The following is a 22,902-nucleotide window of genomic DNA, read 5'->3' as shown; positions in this document are numbered from 1 at the left end:
GAATACTTGTTTTGTTGATTTAATAGCATCCCACAATGAATGGCAGTCCGTTAGGCAAGTTATTGGCAATTGAGTTGGATCAGCTTTACCATACATAAGCTCTGTATACAGTGAAGCTATAAAAATACCACTGTCAATAGCATCAGCCATAGTCAGGGTTTCTGCTGCTAGAGTGCTTCTTGCCACTCTTCTTATTCTTTTTGATTGCCAAGTTATAGGCGAGAAAAGTCCATTTTCACCAACAAGCACAATGAAATGTACTCCTTGTGTGCCTCCATCAGATAAATTACCAAGGGAAGAATCACTGAATATTACAAGTCTAATTGCATTATCATTTCCAAGTTTTTTGAATTTCAAAGTGACAGTTTCAGATTTAAGGTTCTTGATTATTTTGTTTGCTTCATTTAACGTTTGTACGTTTGCCTTTTTAAGAGATGAAGCAAGGTTTGATGCATCAAATATCACATCTGGTCGACTTTGTCTTGCAATCCAAAGTATTTGTCCAATTTTAGATTGTAAAAGTTCTCTTTCTTCTTTGATAAGAAGTTCTTCTTTGACTCCCATACGACTTTTTTCAAAAGGTATAAACTTGAGACTATTTTGATAAGTGTTTTGTCTTAAATGCAAGTCATTTTCATGTTTTGATAATTCTATTCCAACATATGGGAATGACCCGTTTTTCTCTAATTCTTCTTTTCCAACACAAAATGTTGATCTTATGCTATTTATAACTTTCTCTTCAAATTCTTTTGATCCGCCCCATAAAAAGTCATCAACATGACAAGTAAGCACTCCTTCTACGCTGCCTTTATTGTTTTTCCAGAAAAATACAGCTGGGTCAACCTTGGATACACTGACGTTACATTGTTCAAGAACTTCTTTTACTCTATTATACCAACTAAGAGAGGCATCTGACAGACCATAGACACATTTGCGAAGTTTCCAGATAATATCTTTGCACTGAGCTTCCATTGGTGGTTTGACATAAATCTTTCTTTCTATTTCAGCTCCTTGTAAAAAAGCAGTTTTAATGTCCATTGTTCGTGTTTTCCAACTTCTTTGAGCTAGAATAGCTAGAACTAATCTTAGGGAATCTGTTCCACAAGTGGGTGAATCTTTCGGTATATCATCTCTATTAAATTCTTCAAATCCTCTCGCAACTAATCTTGCCTTATGTATTGTTCCTTCTGAGGTGTCCTTCAAACTACATATCCATCTCGTAGAAATACACTTTTGACCGGTATCTGTGCATTCTTCACAAACACTGTTGTTTTTCCATGAATTTAGTTCTTTTAGTTTAGCTTCCCTGAATGATACATCTTCAAAAATCATAACACTATCGTCATCAGAACTAGGAAGTTCTACTTCTGTAGCAACATTTTTTAATTCCTTTAACTTACTCATGTCAACTGAAATGTCTGCTCCTTTAAGTGTGATAGGTTCCAAGTATTGCAGGTTAAACCAGTTTTTATTACTTCCTGTTGCCTTTCCAGCGCGTCCAGTAACCTTTGCAACACACTGTTCACCACTTTCAGCATTTTTATATTTCACTGTTTGTCCTGTTTTCATATCTGCAAGTTTGGGTCGACTGTTCCTGCTATTGCATTTTCTACTTGTTCTTCATTATTTGCATTTTAATCTTGTCCTTCATTATTACCATTTTCAATCGTTTCAACATTACTATCACTATCATTTTCATTATCAGTGTCACTGTCACAATAATTTACAAATTTGTTTTTATGAACTGGCATTGACTTAGAAATAATCCTCTGAGCTTTTTTTTCTTGTTCAAAATTACCAGTATTTTTGTTTTCTTCTGTTTCAGGTATTGTTGATACCTTCGTTAATCTGCACTGATGCACTCTTACAAGCATACCACCATGTCTTACAAAAACAACAGCTCCATCCTGTCCAATCACAACGCCAGGCCCTTTCCACTCTTTGTTATCTGGTCTTTTATAGTAAACTTTATCACCTGTCTGGTAAATAATACCACTCGGACGAGTTTGTTTTCTTAATGCTCTGCGAATTCTTTCAGAACATTCACTTCTGGTAAAAGCTGTTCTAGCTGAGTGCAAGGTCTCAATATGTTTTCCAACAATTTCACTCATGGTGGTACCCTCAAGGGCAGGCAGCTTATCTATTAAAACACTAGGTAGGTTTGGATTGCGTCCATAAACTAACTGGTATCATGGACTATACCCATGTTCATTATCTAAAGCATTCTTTGCCATGAGGGCCCAACTTAAGGCTATGTCCCAGTCACAATTAATATCTGCTTTCAATTTGAGTAAGGTGTCTGTAAGAGTTTGATTATGTTTTTCTAGAAGCCCATTACTCCAAGGACTATAAGCTGCAGTAGTTTTCACTTCAATTTTAAAGTTCTCCGCCACTATATCTCGTACTTCATCATTATTGAATTCACCACCATTATCACTGTAAAGACGTCTTGGTGAACCATGTATTGAAATCCAAGATTCCAAAAATTTCTTGACAAATTCTGATCCTTTTTTTGTTTTCATAATACTCCCTGCACTAAAGCGTGTAAATTCATCAATTATATGAAGATACCATACATTGTGTTCTAGTTCATGCAGATCAACCGCTACTGTTTCATTAAACTCTGTTGCCAATGGCAGTCCAACCACAGGTTTAGAACTTGGTCTTTTGTTGGTCATACAAATGTCACAATTTTCACAAACAGATCGTAAAATATCTATTGTATCAGCATTGGTCATTCCAGCCTTATTCAGAAGTTTGGTTAAACGGTTAAATGTGGCATGTCCGAATCGTTTGTGTACTTTAACCAATGTCTTGCGTTTCTCTGCAGTACTCATGTCATCTGTGATATTAAGTACATTCTCCTCTATGTTAACATTCACATTTTGTATTTGAGGTTTTGTTTTCACAATATTTACGCAATAATGTCATCTAGATGTGAACTCTAATTCCACTGGTTTGTTAAACATGATTGCCCTATCATTCTTTAAGTCCAGTACAGTACAAGCCTTCTTCAATGATGCCTTACTGAATAACAAAGGGATACCAGCTTTTACAATTTCAGTTTCAATTTTGCAATTGGTACTTCCTATCTGAGCAGGTATAGTGGCCCGCATAAAAGAGTTAACTACTTTTCCATCACCAAACTTAAACGTTCTACTACTTGTCACTGTAGTAATGTCCCCAGTTCTCTCTAAAAGCTGTTTAAACCAATTTTCCCCACACACAGTACGAGTACATGCAGTGTCTATGATCGCTGAACATGCTGATTCAAGTACAAATATTTCACTGACAGGTGGCTGCTCTTTTTGTGAAAAGCGTGATGTTACAATTCTCTACAATTTCACTTTCAGACTCAACAAAATTAACAGAATTTACTTTGTCAGGACAGTCCTTAGCCCAATGAAAAACACTCTGGCAGATAGCACATTTTGTTCTTTTTCCAAAATTGTTTAAAGGATTAGTGCCCTTTTCTTTTGATTTACCCCCCTTTATTATGTTGTGTATAATATACTGGTTCTTGTTTAATTGTTATACTTGGAACATTACCAGTAATCTTTGAAGGTCCAGACACTCGTTCACCAAATATACGTTGCAATGCTGACTTCATAGAGGTATATTCAACATCACTAGATGCCGTTAAGGCTATTTGTTTGTCTCTGGAAGACAAGCCAGCATAATCTAATAGTTTGAAAGCAAGGACAGCTTCTGGGAGTGTCATGTCATATTTTTTAGATTTGCTATATCTTTTGTCGAATTCAATAATGTAGTCTGACATTGACAAATTTTCAGTTTTTACAAACGTATCAAAATTTTTGTAAGCTTCGTATGCTTTGTCCTTATCATCTCGTAAGAACGCCTTGTCTAATTGTGTTATCAGTTTGGCCATGCCGTCTTCCTTGGCCAGATCGGCAGCCGGGACATCCATAGCCACTTCCCGTGCATTTCCCGTAAGTGTAAGTGAAACAGCAAGTGCTTGTTTGTCAACTTTCAAATCAGTTACTAATTGCCAGACGGAAATTTCATTCTTCCATGTTTCGTAAGTCATTGACCTCGGGTCAAACGTAGGTGGATTCTTAAAACTTGTTGCCATTATGATCGCTACGCTCTGCTACCATCAAAAGATAATTCTATATAGTAATGGACTCACCAAGTTGTATCTGTATCTGTCGGGCGCCCTGCTCGAACTCCATGTGCAATAACAATCACGATTCCCGCCACTTGCGGGTCTGACTAAAAACCAAAGCCCGGAACTTCCTAATATACGGAACTTAACAGTTGTATGGAATGATTGTAAGGTGCATTTTGTCTTGTCTGGCAGGTTTCATCTCACCATGACCTCATTTTCATGATCCCTATTGTCAATGTTTAGTTTTCATACTCAAGTTTGTTTCATAGATATTTTAAACAATAGGCAAACTATATTTAATGCAGATTGATTGAAAGGTATACATGCAGTCAGTCGGCATGCTTCATCTAATCTTGATCTAATTTTCATTAGTGAATGGTTAAGTCTGTTTCTTAACAATCATATGTGGTGTATTAAATGATTGTAAGGTGTACATGTGTTTCCTGTTTGGTTTGTATGACATTGACCTTATTTATTTGGATCTTGTTTAGTTTACTTGATACTTGTAATAAAGATTTACATTTAGGTCTATCCACATAAAATCAATAGTATTTTAGTACAGAAGGTGACACATTTCAGCATGTACACTTTTGTTTAATATAGATCTGACTATTTCATGTTTGAATGGTTTTACACTAGTCATTTTGGACCCTTTAGAGCTTGCTGTTCCATGAGAGCCAAAGTTCCTTGTTGAAGGTCATACTTTGACCTACAAGGTTTACTGTTACAAATTGTGACTTGGATGGACAGCTGTCTCATTGGCACTCATACCTCATCTTCTTTGATATCTTCTTACTAATAACCAAACTTTAACCTGGATCACTGATGTATTGAATGAGGTAAGGTGATACCTGTCTGAGTGACATGTAGAAATTGTAAGGAACCTATATAATAAATACAGTTATCCTATTACTCATAACCAGTGAAAGATTCGAATGAATCAAACTGCTTGTAAGCACTGAACAATAAAGATTGCTTCAATTTATCAGTGGGAAGTTAAAATATTGCATTGGTTGTAGTTGCTTTAACAGCAAGCCAATTCTAGACAACTCCATTTTTTCAAAGATGATTTTAACAATGACATCATTCTATGTTTAGAACAGATATTAGATCGCTGCACCTTGCAAAATTTATGTTATGTGTAACATCATTTTGTGCCTGGAATATCTGAGCATATATTACATTGATAAATTTCTGGAAATGTTCATGGATAGGATGTACAGAATGTTAAGATAAATGCACTATATTTTGTGTATCAAAAAGGTAGTGATAAGCCTTGGAATATTTAGCTATCAAGTCAGTCCCGTAAGGTTTTGATTGCATTTCATGCAATCTTTACCTAAAAAACTAACCTTTTTTGTCAAGCAGTCGCTGAACCATACAAATGTGGTCAACAACAATTGATTTATGACAAACCGAATATGAATAACATAAGGCATCTGTATACAAGATATGTGGCCATATGTCATTTACACTGTATAGTATAGCTGAATACAAATGGTTTACACTGCTATCAATAAGAATTATTTGTACAATTTCAGGCAAATTATCTCCCATTAATACTAACATTGGCCTAAAGGGGTGATCAATAGTTGCTTATATCCACATCTTTCTTTAATATGTGTCTCTGGTGACTTTTGCACATCTTTTTAATTTATGTAGTGTATCACTGATGATGTTAATTTTTTTGTTGATTGTTTAAGTTGTAATAGTAACATAGTTCATGTGTTTTCTTTTTTCTATGTTTCTTTGCATTGTTATAGATAACTGGAGATAAATAAACAAGTGGAAATAGCAAATCATTGAGAAATAAAAAATAAACATCAGTTATAGTATTGCTGAAACATTTATTTATTTTTTCATAAATTTCACACCCTATTAACACAGGGATGAATATAAATAATATCTGATATTAATTGTACATTTTTAAAAATATGGAACCAGTTATATTTCAACTTGCATACAAAATTCTATAAATAGGATACTGAAAGACAATGAAAGTTAATTGTGATATGTTAAGATCAACATCTGGTACCCTTGTCCAACATATTATTTAGTACCAGATTTACTACATCGTAAATATAAAAAAGATGTAAATTTTGCTGTGTATTCTGCCAAAAAGATTGTTTTATCTTTTAATAGATATAGACAAACTGACCAATTAACGTCTTGCATACAAATGAGCCAAAAAATTGTCCAACTGTTATAATAAATCTATAAGTAAATGTAATTCTTAATACTCCATACTAACTTAAAAGTTAATTTAGCAGCACTCAAGGACATAATCAATTGTTTCACGTCAATTTCAATATGGTATTTAATTTAATAAAGACCTCAACAAGTAAACTTTTTGATGATACAGTTGCATGGTTGGACATTTATTAGGAACTTTCTTAAGTTTTTTTCTATGTAGAATTTGAAATATCTTTCAAGTTGTACAGAAATATAAAAAAGAAAAATGAAATCTGAATATAGTATAGGATTCTACTCATTAACAGGGCATATCAAATTGTGTTGTAGCACTGAATGAAAACCTCCATTGTGCAATGTGAATTTCATATTTTGAATTGAATTATCTCCCTTTGTCAACAATGAAACTATGAGTAGAAAATATTGTTGGTCTTGTGCAACATTGAAAAAAATCTTGCAATATGTTTATGCCAGCCACATGCAAGTGAAAATGTAGTTTAATTGGGTACTTAAATAATAAAATATTAAATAAGGACACCAGATGTATATACATACAGATATGTCGACATTACAAACAATATTGCATGATATAGGTCATAATAGGAATGTTGTTACATATCACAATAAACAATATGAAAAATACATAATCTTGGATAAAAGCTCACCTGAATACACAAATATGTCTCATTTGAGTCATGATGATTTGCATGAGTTATTTCCCTTTGATATGCATGAATTATGTCCCTTTGATGTGAAGGAGTTATACGTCCATTTCAACAGAAAGAGACTGACATAATTTTTACAATTAAATACTTTGTTATCTAATCATGCAAATTTAATAAATAATTTTTGCTAATCATAAAAAGTGTTAATAATGATATTTTATTCTTTGCTGGTCTATTCAACACTTCCCCAACATACTGTTTGAAAGTCTGTGAAGAGAATTTATGGAACTCTAGCAAGCCTTTCATTTGAATATGAAATACTTTCAGTTTTAAATTCGGCAACTGATTCGTTAAGGAAATGTTTCCATGTTGACATATATTTTTAAAGATTTTGTCTCATTCAATAATTGTGAGCTTCAAACAATAACCATGTGATCTTTATATAATAACAAGGTGAGTTTAAAATATGAACCAGGTGAGCCTTAAAAAAACAATCTACACATATCCATTACAATATAGATTATCACATATCTAAGTGAGACAATGTTTTATATCTGTAACAAGGTTAACTTATAACACAATATAATTGTATCAGAAAGGTAGGAAATGTCGGAACAAAACTTTTCTCTTTAGCACTTTGTCCTGAGATATGAATACTGTGGATTCATTATTATTCGTTGGATACCAATTTTTCGTGTATTTAGTGGGTACAGATGTACCATGGAATTAATTTTTCAATAAATTACAACTTTCCCTCCAATAGGTTTGTACATACACACTATGCACGAAATTAAATATCCACAAACATGTAGCTTTTCCTAAATCAACGAAAATTGTTACCCACGAAAATTAACGAATTCACAGTACGTATTTTCAGATCACAGACTCTAGGAATGTCATGATTATTTATCATCAATAGCACTTCTTTCAAAATGATGTAAGTTAGATACACGAAATACAAAAATCAGATCTTTTAGAAATACAATGGAGATTTTTCTTCTGGATAAAAATTGATTTTGAATGTCTTTTATAAGCGGATACTAAAATTTAGAAAAATTCTTATCATTTCAAAATGAAATATTTGGAAAATGTGTAAGAAATTATATGTAAACGTAACAGGTCCATAAATCAAATGGTAAGTTAAAATTTACAATTGTCTCATTAATCAGACTTTTATACATAATAATCTGGAAAGTATCTTTAACAGCACTGATCAAATTATTCCAACAGAAAAAAAGTCCAAAAACAATGAATCTTTAAAGACAGATTTTAAGCACAATTGTCATTACTTTTTTTTATTCTAACACAGGATTCTACATCCTATAATATAAGAATGTACTTTTAATTGATTGTAATTGCATCTTTATTATTTAAATTAATATGGGTAAATCTCATTAGATTAATGCTATCATACAAATATCCATTCTTTAGGATCCAAAACCAATCACAGTCTTTTGGTGTTTGCAGTTGTAAAAATTTATTCAAAATTTCACTGAAACTGTGAATTTACTGATATGAATTATATTTCAACTCTGTTGTTGAATTTATAACAATTTTACATTGATAATAAAATAGAACCAAATAACAAAACATGAATTAAAAGACGACACAAATCTTCAATAAACTGGTTAATATGTAAAGTTGTAAGGTCAAAATTTGCATAAGGTAAAGATTAGGAAAAATACATGAATACAAAATCACATGAAGTATGATGAGTTATCTCCCTTTCAATGTTGATCCAAATATTGCAGTGCAGTCACCAATCTGATCATTGAGCCAAGTGTTCAAATATCCCAGTTATTGCAGATATATTCCATTCAAATGCTATACCTCACTGAAACAAAAATAAAATAACATTAGATATGGTGAACCTCTAAAACATGTTTTATTCTTTGTCTCATTTTACCATAAATCTGAACTGGCCAGCTGAAGCCTGTCCCCGGTTTCAGGATTTTCTAGCTGTGCTGAAGACCCATTGGTGACCTTGTGCTGTTTTCTGCTGTTTGGTCAGGTTATTGTCTCTTTGGCACATTCACAGTTTCTATTCTCACCAGTAAGTGTCCTTGTTTAAGTTTTCTTCCTACAGAATTTGTGTTGTTGTCTCATATTGGCAGTTGTCATTTTTTTCACAACTAACCAAGACTTCAGTTACCTCTTATTTTGGTTTTGTGTTTTCTGGTTAGGTCGTTAGTGAATTTTACCAGCAAACTTTTTATTCTTACAACTTAAATAAGTAAAACAGATTATTACAGTATAATCAAGAGTTGATGTAACCTAAAGTTCATGGAAAGCTATCTTAAATTAAAATAACCTAATACAGCACAGGGACTTAGACAAAAATACAGAAAAGAAAACATAATGCACCATAATATCAAAAGCAGGACATAAAAATTTCAACTTTCTTGAAGTTAAAGATAAATATACAAAATCAAAAGTGTGTTTTAATGTAGCTCTGTGTTTTTATATTGTGTTTATGTTGACCATGACCTTGCTTCTACATCAGCACTAAGTAACAACTGACGTTTCATTTTATATTGTGTTTATGTTGACCTTGACCTTACCTTGCTTCTACATCAGCACTAAGTAACAACTGACGTTTCATTTTCAACAAGTGTGTACTTGAGTATTTATTTTTATCCATTGTTGGCAAGTCAACCGAGGATATTCCATCTTTTCTCTCACTAGTAGTCAATTCTTTAAATAGAATAGCAATATCTGTTGTGGATTTAGACTTTGTACGATCATGTTCAGATATATCATGATAATCATCTTCACTATGCCGAGATTCATAAATAGTACCGATATCACTTGTGTTGTAGTCCGATTCCTCACAAATATCACCCTCTGGACTTAAATGTAATGAATTTGTTGAACTAACACCACTAGAACTATGTATACTCCTTAGAGAATCCGAACTTTGTATTTTGTGTTTTAGAACACCTTGTCTTTCTTCATTCTGATCTGTAGTTCCAAAATTCCACGAAAGTCTTTTATAAATACTATTATCTTTATCGTCAATTCTATTTAAATCCTGAATAGCATCTGCCGTGTGATAACGTTTTTCCGATCTTGACGATCGTCTTTGGTTTATTTTGGCTTTGAGATTATCGTCTACAATATCTGGTAATGATGAATCACTATTTGCAGAAGAAACATTTGATGACGGTATTTTTAATCGTTCATCATCGGGAGAATTATCCACAAAAGCTGGCACTGAATAAGAAGTTTGAACTTTGCCATGCTTTTTCCTATCGTCTTTTGTCACACTGTCGGTAAAATGTTGAGACTTAATGTCCTGGTCTGAGCTTGACTTTGACAATGCATGGGGTGAGAGAAGTTCAGAAGGACTTGGTTCACCGTTCGTAATATAATTATCACCATTTGCAATTGTCCGAGAAATAACAACATCGGGAGGATTATCGTCCGGTTGATGTAATGGAGTCACATGTATTACTTCCTCTTCAACGGTTACTGGTACAAAATACGGTTCTGAATTCTTACATTCCCTGGACAAATTACGATATATATCCTGGGCTTTACGTATATGTTCTATCCAGATATTTATAGCACGTTGATCTGCATGGAATGTAAATGCTGATATAGGAATGTGATACTCATTCAGATAAATTAACAGGAAACTTCCTGAAAAACAAAAATCAAATAATAAGATCCAAAAAATGCCTTTAACATTATATTTTTCTGGAAATCCATGTGGTATTTCTTGTTGTTCAGCTTTTTATTTGGTGATTGCTTAAAATTCAATTTCATCTGGTCTGTAAGAACTGAGTTCTTCTTTGAGTGGAATTTTCATAAGAGAATATTTTTTTCTGCTATTTCAACTTAAGTAATTGTTATATTTCATTGATGCATAAAATGACAAACTGATTTTGTTGTCTTATTCATCTCATTGGTTTTAAAAATTTTATGTTTCTCCATATATATGTTTGGCCTATATATATAAATATCAGGCTAAAAATGTCATATCTGAAATTTGCAGAAGAATTTTTTTATCATTCCTTGCCGGGATTCGATTGCATATATTTATTCTTCGTGATCACCATTAAATTAGTCCTACCTTTATCTTTAAGCTCATGTACTATAATTTTATATTTCTCCATACGTTTACTTGGCCTATGTATCATTACTTTAACATTAAATTAGTCTTACCTTTATCTTTAAGCTCATGTACTATAAGCCTATCCACCCTCATTGGAGGTTTTATAATTTCATATTTCTCCATACGTTTACTTGGCCTATGTATCATTACTTTAACATTAAATTAGTCTTACCTTTATCTTTAAGCTCATGTACTATAAGCCTATCCACCCTCATTGGAGGTTTTATAATCTTATATTTCTCCATACGTTTACTTGGCCTATATATCATTATATTAACATTAAATCAGTCTTACCTTTATCTTTAAGCTCATGTACTATAAGCCTATCCACCCTCATTGGAGGTTTTATAATTTTATATTTCTCCATACGTTTACTCGGTTTACATATCAATAATAAATCTGTGAAAAGTAAACATTCTACGTCCATCTGAAAAATAAAATAAAATAATATATATTTACTTCAATCATCTCAGTTTTTTTTTTTTTTAAATGGCTGCTTTACAAAACTTTTAATTCTTCAAAAACTAAGGATTTTCTACCTTATAGAAAGATAACATTGGCTGTATTATATCAAAGCATTTTCAGATTTTTTTTTATCCTAAACACTTTTTTACTTTGTTTTTTATTTGGCCTATGAGCTTTTTTGATTTGGTCATTACTGATAAGTCATTTGTAGGAGAAACACATGTCTGGGGTTCACTATTATATGCCTGGTATATGTTTGGTGATTTGTTTTTACAAAATAATTAATCGAAGACTTTGAATGATGAAAAGTATTCAATGAGTGGCCTAACAAAGTATTTACAACGGCCTGTATGAAAACCTTGGATTAGTTTTTTTCCTATTTATTACCTTGACTTTCATTATGTCAATGAGTTATGTCAGAAATTAAAATCAAACTATATCTTTTTGTATGCATTCTCACTTTTTTTTTTAAAGTAACTTTGTAAACAACACGTAATGCTTTAGTTGTATGACGTCAGGGAAGTAAAAATTCAGAATTTATTACATAAAAAGATTGTATTTTATTGACTTCTTATTTGATTTACTTGTAAATAGATCATTAAAATATATTTATTACCTTGGTTGCAATGTAATACTGTTATCTCCTAGTCAAATTTATATATTTGTTGTACAAATATCATACCAACTAGGTCTATAAACTTTGATGCACAATTTGAAATGATTATTGAATTAAGTTAAAGTTACTGTCTTTTTGGTATATTTTTAATGAAAAAATGTAAATGAAATCTTTCAAGTTTTTTATCAAATTTTGCAAAGAGGAAGAGGAAGATGTAGTGTGTATGGAGAGAGTATTGTTGAAACAGTTGGTGAAAGCCTTATGTAGAATCACAAATCCTTTTTGGGTTCAAATTATGTTATTTCACAGTAAAATCAAAGCCATGCCACCATAAAAAAAATGAAATCAAATACAAAGAAATAATGGCAATGACCTTAATTTAGAATTGTGTAGGGTTTATATAAATATCTCTACATATATTTACAAGTGACAACAAAATTTCAGAATGCCAAAATTTCAACTTTTAGTTACAAACACCTACCCTTGACGCATTATCCTTCAGTTTTAAAACTGATTGCATGATTAGTGAACGTGTTTGTGAAGCACTACATCCTGGCATCGGAGCTCTAAGGTCAAAGTTCGTATTGTATTCCTGTATATATTTAAGTGATTCATCATTAGGAGCCTCAACTGCATCGTAAGATTCAATCTTTGTAATAATGGACGCCAATCTCTCTTGGTCATGTCGATGTTTTAATGTTAAATTTACACTTGAGACAAACTTATCCACACTGGCAATCTGAAATAAAAAAATGTTACAGTTCTGAGGGTAGTTATATTATGGAAATTACAACATATTCTATGCAAATAAAAAGCATATGAGTTCAATTTGAAGAAATCAGTTAACCAAAATAATTCATTCCCTCCCCTAGTCGATCTCATCTATCTAATGAAGTAGAAATTGTTGCTCAGCAGAATATAATGACTGTAATATTTGGGTAAGAAATCAGTACATTCACTCAGATAAGTAATTTGATGTTATCAAGAACCTATAACTGTAGGGAACAGACAGGCCAATGTAAAAAATAACTTTTCTTTTGAGTAGTAGCTGTATAACACAATCTCTGTTTTTCTAAAGATAAGTAAAATAATGTTTCTCCTTTTTTTATATAGATAAGACCGTTGCTTTTCCTGTTTGAATGGTTTTACACTAGTCATGTTTTGGGCCCTTCACAGCTTGCTGTTTAATGTGAGCCAAGGCTACACCTTGAAGACCATACTTTTACCTACCATATAATGGTTTACTTTTACAAATGGTTACTTGAATAAAGAGTTGTCTCATTGGCACTCATACCACATCTTCTTATATCTCTATAATAATATACATTTACCATTTCCAGGAGTGCTCTTCTTTGTTTATCCTCCTCTGTTTTCCTGAGGATGGCTTGTAATAACAGTGAGTATTTAGTGATCCTCTGCATCGGCTTGACTAGTAAATCTGTTAACTTGAGACGTTTACATTGAGGTTGTGACTCAGCCCACTACAAAATGAAACTATATCTATTAGGCCTAAATTAAAATATTGTTTGTTTGCCCTTTACCAACCGACTTTTATTTGTATTTACCAGCAAGATTTTTTTTTTGATTTTTTCGTTCCTACCAAAAAACTATATTTATTTCCAGCTCAAAATTTTTTTTTACCGGAATCCTCAAGTTTTATTTTTACCATATAAGGTCTAGTCCATTTGGCATCACTTGAACGTTTGACATGAACACTTGCATTTAGAGTTTCAAAGCATTTGTTTGAAATCGATGTTGAAAGCTTTGAATCATGATATGACGAACGATATTCTGTGTCTTTTTACTTGAAGAGCAGGGTTCATTCAAATAAAGTTCGTCCAATACAAAATTATCAACGTGTGTACTAATTTTTTGGTAAAAGGATGGCCTTCAGTGATCTGTAGATCAGGATGATTAGGTTAACGATGCCTTCGACCAGCATTAATATATTATTTATATCTGACATGAACCAAAGGTCTGTCAAGTGGACAATATTTGGCAGTTAAATTGCCAAGTCTCAGATACCAATGAGGAGGTGGGTGGGGCCAGAACAAGTGTATCTGGATTAATGTGCTTTATATTTTTATTAAATAAAGTATTAATACAGAGGGAACTTGAACATAGCATTTGCTTACTTAGTTAATTACCGTATCCAGGAAGTTCCTTTTATCCAATCATGATTGGAAATCATAATTTCTGCAGCCCTAATCTTTTACTAATTGGTATGGTTGGTATCTAGGATGCTAGCCAATCATTGTTCTTGATTTATTTAAATTATCCAATCAGATTGTTAATTACGGTCTTTGTTTTATCACAAGCGCTGTTGATCACTTTTGAATTTGCACAAAGCGTGTGCAGGCTGCTTTTCATATTCCAGTTACAATTCTATTTTATTCCCACCCACCACAGCCCTCGCAATACTTGTGTGTATGTTGATTTTGTTTTTTTATATGACTATATGTTGTCATTGTATGTGTCACCTTTTTGTAGATTTTGTTTATTTGATGATATTGTATTTTAGTGAAATCTTTTATTTTTTAATGTGTATCAGTAGATTAGGCAGCAACCATTTGATTTTCTGGGGGGGGGGCTATGGTTTTTTTTTCTGTGCAAACTTTTTTTTTCGCCTATGGCGAAAAACAATCTATTTTTTATGCGACAAGTCAAAAACAATTTTTTTCTTTCAATTTTAGCATTACATATAGTGGCAGCTGAGGGTGAAACAAACAAATTTTTTTTCTCAGAATCAAAGACAAATTATTTTTTTCTCCAAAAACTGGAAACAAATTTTTTTTTCCAAAAAAAACCATAGCCCCCCCAGAAAATCAAATGGTTGCTGCCTTAGTTTCCATTTTCATGTTGATAACCACAGTTGTCATTAGGCTTTCAGCTTCTTGTATGGAGTACCACAGACTTATCAGTGAATTGATATTTGCGAAACAATTGACTTTTTATGATTCTTTCATTGTTCATTGTCATGTTTATTATATAATGAAAGAAATTAATAAAACTGTGGTTAGTTTGCCCATTAACCAGTATTTTGTCTCATTTCAACTTATATGTTTTATAATTATCTGGTCCAGCCTGTGCATAACGGTTAAAGTACAAGATTTTGTTCGGCTTCAGTAACCATGAGCTCTTCAGGGTCTGGTCTTGCATCCAATTGTGTTATGGGCATGGACCAGAATATAGCCTTTGTCTGCTGGATGCATATTACATACACACATACTTTACATGTAATTCTCTCAGATACCCATGAGGAGGTGGGTGGGGTCAGAACAAGTGTATCTGGATTAATTCCATACAGATCATATATATATGCGATGTAAAATATGTGACAATTGAGTTTCAAGTCTTGTAGCATTCTTATTGGAAACACAGGTACACACGAAAATTTAAACACTCTAGGGACTTTTTCTATTAGTAAGGTATATCTGCCTGGACGCATTTTACCAGGATAAAGTTTTCTCTAATTACAGAAAACCTTTAGGTTGAGGTAAGCACTACATGTAAACTGATTTCATGCACTATGTGTAAACTGATTTCACACACTAAGTGTAAACTTATTTAACACTATATGTGTCAACTTACCACAACATAAGTTTTAAATAAATCATTTTCAGCATATCTAGCTTTAATAAAATCTGTCGATGATTTCTGCTCTACACAGTATTTTATATAAGGTGTAAATGTTTCTGGAAACTGAAAAAAAATCTTTTCTAATTAGCAATTATCAATTGATCATAATTAAACATAAGTATGCAAATACATAATAGTTAATTTTTTTCAAGTATTATACATTCCACATAATTCTTAAAGCTGTTTTATATAAAACACCAATCATTTTAACTGTGAATCAAAAAGCCTCTCCACATCTAACAGCTTTTAAAAAATTGTACGTTCACTAACAGAGTTCCAATGAAATGTTCTATTCCCTCCAAATATTTTCACCACTACACAGTAACAATATATTATATGTTACATGTGGAGCAGGATCTGCTTACCCTTCAGTAGCACCTGATCTGAACACCCTGAGTTTTTGGTTGGGTTCCTGTTGCTCAGTCTTTAGTTTTCTATGTTAAGTTTTGTGTACTGTTGTTGGTCTCTTTGTCTGTTTGTCTTTTTTAGCCATGGTGTGTGGTCAGTTTATTTCAACTTATGAGTTTGAATATTCCTTTGGTATCTTTCGCCTCTCTTTCATACCTTTAGAACATAAAACTCATGTGCAATTTATTCAAACATTGAAACAATTAATTTAAATACAATACCTTTTTAAAACCATCTCTCATTATAGATGGATTTAAGGGGAGGCGACTCTCTCTAGCTTCCTCTAACACTGGGACTAATGTCGACTCCCAGAAATCACAGTTTACACAAACTATTTCACCAACATTGCTTAATTGCTCAGTTTTAATCTAAAAAATAAAGTTTTAATAAGTGAGGGTCAGACTAAAATAAGATTCATTACTCCAATAATTGTTTGGCCAATATAGATGATTATTAAAGATCGTTCTTGATAGAAATTTGAAAAAAAAACAAGATATTTCAGGAATCATTATCAAAATGGTTGTCAAATATTCTGATGTTTTACAATGTAAACTCCCTAACAAATTAAAATGACACATTAAATTACAAGATGTTTACAGTTACGGTTCTTACCTCCGACAGAAGTCCTTCACTTTGTAAATTTAATATCACACATAAAAATAGCTGAAAGGAAAAACAAAATATTTAAAGCTCATATTGTCTATAGAAATCAGATATATGTTATGTTATTGTAAGCTCATAATACATTTTATGTTTTGTTGGTAAAAAAGGAACATGAAGCTATTTTTATTTTTTATTCTGCATAAAATTATCATCTCATGTGCCTGTTTGTCTGTTCACATACCTTGTTCTTGTTTCCCTCTGTTTAGCATTAGAGATCATTAGATGATAAGACGCACAGTTTAAATTCTTTAAAACCAACTTATGGATATGTTTACTAATGACCCCAAAACATTTTTGTACCACTGTACTGGTGTGTTACAGTTCTTGATTATAGCATACTATGGAATAATTTATTTTCATGGTAACCAATTTTCATAAATTGAGAAAATATCGTATTTACTTTTTCATGCCTAATAGACATACAAGCCTGTATAGCAAATTTGTAATTTGTGGAACATTAAAATTTGGGGTTCACCTTTACCCACGAAAATTGGTAAACCATGAATATTACCAATCCAGTTTTCTTTCTACTTCTAGCTTGACTAGAGTAGAAGTTTAGATACCTGTATACTTTAATTTTTGAGTATATAAGTGTTGGTACTAGCCAGTTTAAAAATTCATGACATTTTACAATCATACATTCTGAATTAACAAACAACTTACATCTGTTATAACCCTGAGTGTTCTAATATAATTAATTTCAGTCTGTAGGAGTTCCCATATGGCCTCTTGTTGATCATGCTGTCGTTTTGTAAGACCCTGAAAAATATAATAATATCGTCACATGAGTTAAAACATGAAAGAGGACGCAAAATGAATAATTGATAGCAATACAAAAACATTTATAAGGGAAATCTGGCTATTGTTATGACTTTTTATTAGATCAATATTTTGTGTTTTGCAGTAGAATTTAGGTACAACTACTGATTATGATAGGTACTTGTTAAGTTAAAAAATGCTGGAGTATTTTCTTCTAAGACAATTTTTCATAGATGTGTACACAGGTTTTGCTTTTAGATTATCTGTCTTTATTCAGATTAGTGATGTTACTACTATTCATGACCTTTTGAATGAAACATACACAGAAATCAAGACATTAAACTAAAAAAATGTGGAGTAAACGTTTTAGAGGTATAAGTTCCGGCTGTATGAAATCAAAAACTTGTTTTAGATGGGCTTATTGTGGCCTTCTTGACACCACCCACGACAAAATAATCGAAGGGTTCAAATTATATAATTTTTCACCTGTATAACAGGTAAATATTGCTGCATCATTTAAATATGTATAATATGAGTCATCATAAAATCTTGAATATAAACAACTTTCTTTTGACTAACAATGGAAAAGTTTGTGAAAGGAAGGACACAAACAAACATTTAAATTAATATGAAGATAAAATTATTGAAAGCTGTTGATAATAAAGACCAAAGAACAGGATATTGACTATTAATTCTGTGTGATCGGTCATTCCTTTAAACTACACTACATGAAACAAGGTTATTACAGCTAAATTCAATTTATCCATATTTGGTAAATTATGAAGATGCAAGCTCAGTGAAATGTTGTTAAAAGAAAAATATGAAAAAGTACAATAAAATCAATAGAGTTTAACATTAATGTAGGACAGCAAGTCTAACTTGGTATGCAACCTTTCTCAAAACTTCTTTTTCTGTATTCCTTTTCATTAATTTAAACGATTGACTATCATTTTGGAATGAAATCCATGTTAAGTGTTCATGTAACCTAAAATCTGCAGAGTTAGCTTTTCCCTATGGTATAAATATTCATAATTGTATAACCTTCTAAAAAGTTATGAAGTTCTACGAAAAGTTTGATTTGTGAGCATTTTTTAATCTTTTCAACTTGACCTACAAACCTTTTGGTAAGAATATATAACTTATTTTAACAGTCTTGTTTGTTTACTTAATTTCAATCAACTGTTGTTCCAAAGCTTTATACTAAATCAAATTAGGATAAAAGAATTAAGATTAAAATCTATTTAGTGAAGTGGTTTGTGAGCGACCACTTAAATGGTCAATTACGTCTATTCATGAAATTAATTGAGGTATAATTTTATTATCACCTTTACAAAAACAAAAATCCATGTGTCACCATGCAATGTTTGTTTTTGTTTTTGATCTAAGTTTGAACCTTGTGGACATATTATATTGAATAATATAAAATTAAGGTTAATTTCATGATTATAAATAAGAAATGTCTTTTTTTCCATTTCAGTAAAGAAGTATATAACAGGATTTGGTAACAGACTTGTGAACAAAATGTCAAATTTACATAATAACAACTAAAACTTATTTTACTTTAGTTCAAATATGCAAGATTTTGTGGTAAATGTCTTTTTTTGTATATGAAATACAAAAAAAAAATGATACCAATGGTAGTCATCAAAACAGAATTCTGAATTTTGAATTAAATTGAAAATTAAAAAAAAAATGAATAAATTGTCTTTATTTATTGTTTTGTGAGTAAATCAAGCTGTTATTTTTTAAATTGTTTTAAAGCTAGCAAAGGCATATTTGCAGTATAATTTTTTTCTCATTGTTGAAGGCTGAAGAGTGACCTATAACAGCTATAGTCTACCTCATTTGGTCTCTATGAAGGTTTTTACATGGACAAATATACAAATATTCTTATTTTAATGGTACAAGAAATAAAATGGGTTAATATTGTAACTATTACTTTTTAAAGTATCCAAGTTTACATATTTTGCCATGTTTCTTATGTTTCAATGGTTTGTTTTATTCGCCTTTCTTGTTTTAAATTGATATGAATTTTAAAGACCATTATAAACATTTATATAGAATCATCCGGTTATAAATGTGGGTCACAAGGACAGTCATTTGAAGCCATTATCATATCTCGTTTCCGTTGACCTCCGATAAGATGTTAAAGACTCAACATGTAAATATGCTGAAGGACAATATCATAAAAAACAGACTACCATCATTGTATCTGACACAACATACAATAATCAAACCTTACAACTAGGCATTGAGAGATTATCACTTGATTGTTGTTCTTCATATAAACGTTACTCTAAGACCTCTAAATAAATATAACGCTTTATAAATTCATCTAACACTAACTTATGAATTTACCTTCATCAGAAATGAAAACATATAAAAGCCAGGGATGTAGAATATGTATTCTTGTTAAAGGAGCTATTATTATAACCAAAAGGGTATCCTTAAATGAATAGCCAAATTCATCTTCCGTCAACTTTGCATTAGAGCATTAAAACCTAAGTGTTAAAATTATCACTCAAATCTTCGAGTTACTTGCAGAAATCAGAAATATCTGTTATGACGTATCATATGTGACAGGAATTTGTTCTTATCGACTGAGTCTGTCTGACTGTGAGACTTACTGAAGCATTTTCCACAATAGAGCTCCAATGAGGTTCCATTTCAAACAAATCTTCTTTTTCTGACTGTGTCTCACGTCCAAGGGTAAGGAATTCTGGCATGTGAGGGATTCCATTTGTACTATAGTTGTTTAACAACTCGTTCAACTGATCCTGTTTCTCACGGTCCTGCAATAAAAGATAACAAACATTAAATGATGAATGGAGGTGATACATAAATTCTAATGGTGTAAAAAATAAGTCTTTTTTAATTTCATTCGAAGCTAACAAATAGTTATTGTATCTGGATTCAACAAATACATCATACAGGGTCATACAGAAGTCAATTGAAAGTTTTGTCCGCCGTTTATTACTTACTAATCCTCCATAGCAAAACATCTAAATAAAGTTCTTATTCAATAAATATGAGAATGACAACTTTTTATGAATAGATGTATTCATCTCAATTTTATGGCAAGCAATTTCTGAAATTTATGAGGTTGAAGCTGGTTTTTCTGTATCAAAACAACTATTATACTCAAGAAATGAGGGTCAAATGGAGGTAAAGGCCTGATTCAAGCTGAGGCATCAGTATTTATCTGAACTTTATCCTTCCCTTATGCTAACTTAAGGTAGCCTGAGATATATCACTCCTTGTTACTAAACAGACCTTATTTAAAATTTAAAGAACCAGGAATTTTTGCAAATTTTTGCAAGATCCAGGACCACAGGTGTAAAGATTTACATTTGTTTTATCTTAATTTTGGAATTTCCTTTATTGATTTTTGTTCCTTTATAATGTCCAAAACTAATACCCTAGAAAAAGATCAATAGCCCAGGACATAATTTTCACCAAATTTCATACAAATGAAATTCTTCATAAACATATGTAAAAAATGTTTGTAATCATCTACACATATTTTTATAAATGTATGATTTTTTTGTGTCACAATTTTTGCCGTTAAAAATTGTCACCAAGTTGTTTCAACAGTTCAAGGATTACATGTGTATCTTCCTTGTCATTTAAGATTACATGAAATCCCCAATCAAAAGGAAAAATGGCTACTTAAATATCAAATTTCTCCTACCTTCCAGTATCTCATTTTTAACAGGGCTGTCAAGTCAGTATACATCCCATATTATTATAACACATCAACTCAGCAGTACTTTTATAATTCAGTTTACAAAATCTTTATCACATAAATACAACATTAATTTCATAAATGACTGAAAGATCCATATCAAATTAATGCAGTAAAAATATTATGATCCATTTCAATAAATCCAACGTTTTACAAGAAAAATCTGTCACATGTGGTCTATATTACTAACGAATAAAAAACTATGACTTCTACGCCTTCTCTGTCCTTATATAATAAATATCAATAACACCCAAAACAAAACCACAAGTTAAACTAACGGTGTCACCGCTCTTTATTTTATCTTCTATAGGTAGTCAAGAAACACAAAAGACTTTAATACCTAATATAAATATTGTACTCAAATAGCCGTTCGTCACCGTACAGTGTATTAGATATGCATACTTCTAAGATCAGCTGTGTGCTTTTTTGTTTGACCTGAATAGGACCAACGTCATTTTGGCTAAAAACTTTTTTATAAATCTAGATTTGATGAGAAGGGTTTCATTTTGTATTTTATGGTAATACTAATAATGAAATGTTTGGTCATTACTTTCTCGTTAACCTTTAATATAGATAACAAACTTTATCCTGTAATAGTAGAATATAAATTTGAATACTTGAGGTATGGACAGATGGAATGTAATTTTTTTCATTTTGCCCAACATATCTTACATTTCCATTCAATATTGTTAATCTTTATTAATTCAATAATTTGACGTCACTGGTAACTGTTTTCAGCATTCCACATTGGTTTTCATATGTAAATGAAATAGTTACACATTGTACTTCTATGGAATGTTATTATATCTAACCATCAAAATATAAAAAATAACAATAAAATTTAACTTTTACATAAAAGAAAGACTTTAATAGAAGTTCATGGAAAATTATGAATTTCAAGCATACTCTTTCGATGAAAATATGTAAAACATTTTAATTTGAGAAATCTTTCCATAATATTTGACTACTTATAAAATACACTTTTATCAAAAAGGCAGATGTTTATTTAATAAACATCTGCCTTTTTGATAAAAAATATTTATCAGGTGCAAGAAGTCAGAGAAATCAAATCCACATTTTCAGGTGTAACAGGCCTAAAAATAATGAACTTTTTTTTTTAAGGTTTACATTTGCATTAAGAAATTGTTTTTTAAAAAGAGATAAGATTTTACAATCAAAGGCAGGGGCCTTGCTTACCAAGGGGTCTAAGTAGGTCACTGTAATCACTAGCCAGTCAACAGAGGTTGTGAGTTCGAACCCTGCTCGTGCAGGTGCACTCAATTTTAATCTTAATTGACTTATGGTCATTTTTCCTATTGAAGGTTGGTGGTTTTCTCAGGGCATTGCAGCTTCCTCCACCAATAAAACTGGCCGCCATGAAATAGCCCAAAAGGGGTGCTTAAAAGTTGCATTAAAACACCAACAACCATACAGTCAACAGAGGAGATCAAAGGATACAGCGTTACATTTTATCTATCTACTGTTTTATTTTGATATACAATTGTA

At 31.6% G+C, this 22,902-nt stretch overlaps 1 protein-coding gene across 10 annotated transcripts in view; it reads right to left on the bottom strand.

The window, feature by feature from the left end:
* Positions 1–5,956: 5,956 nt before the first annotated feature.
* LOC143056082 (pleckstrin homology domain-containing family G member 5-like) overlaps positions 5,957–22,902 on the bottom strand; it is a 145,782-nt gene continuing 128,836 nt past the window's right edge. For all 10 annotated transcript variants that reach the window (XM_076229163.1, XM_076229162.1, XM_076229164.1 and 7 more), the window contains 10 exons: positions 20,279–20,443; positions 17,556–17,651; positions 16,842–16,892; positions 16,451–16,597; positions 15,774–15,884; positions 13,514–13,663; positions 12,664–12,921; positions 11,396–11,528; positions 9,546–10,626; positions 5,957–8,818 (listed from right to left, as the gene is read on the bottom strand). In XM_076229163.1, coding sequence (XP_076085278.1) covers positions 8,809–8,818; positions 9,546–10,626; positions 11,396–11,528; positions 12,664–12,921; positions 13,514–13,663; positions 15,774–15,884; positions 16,451–16,597; positions 16,842–16,892; positions 17,556–17,651; positions 20,279–20,443 — 2,202 coding nt within the window. In that variant the 3' untranslated portion in view covers positions 5,957–8,808. The remainder of the gene's footprint in view (positions 8,819–9,545; positions 10,627–11,395; positions 11,529–12,663; positions 12,922–13,513; positions 13,664–15,773; positions 15,885–16,450; positions 16,598–16,841; positions 16,893–17,555; positions 17,652–20,278; positions 20,444–22,902) is intronic.

Source organism: Mytilus galloprovincialis, chromosome 13 (assembly GCF_965363235.1).
Source record: "Mytilus galloprovincialis chromosome 13, xbMytGall1.hap1.1, whole genome shotgun sequence".
Lineage (NCBI taxonomy): Eukaryota > Metazoa > Mollusca > Bivalvia > Mytilida > Mytilidae > Mytilus > Mytilus galloprovincialis.
This window is presented reverse-complemented; position numbering and strand designations above follow the sequence as displayed.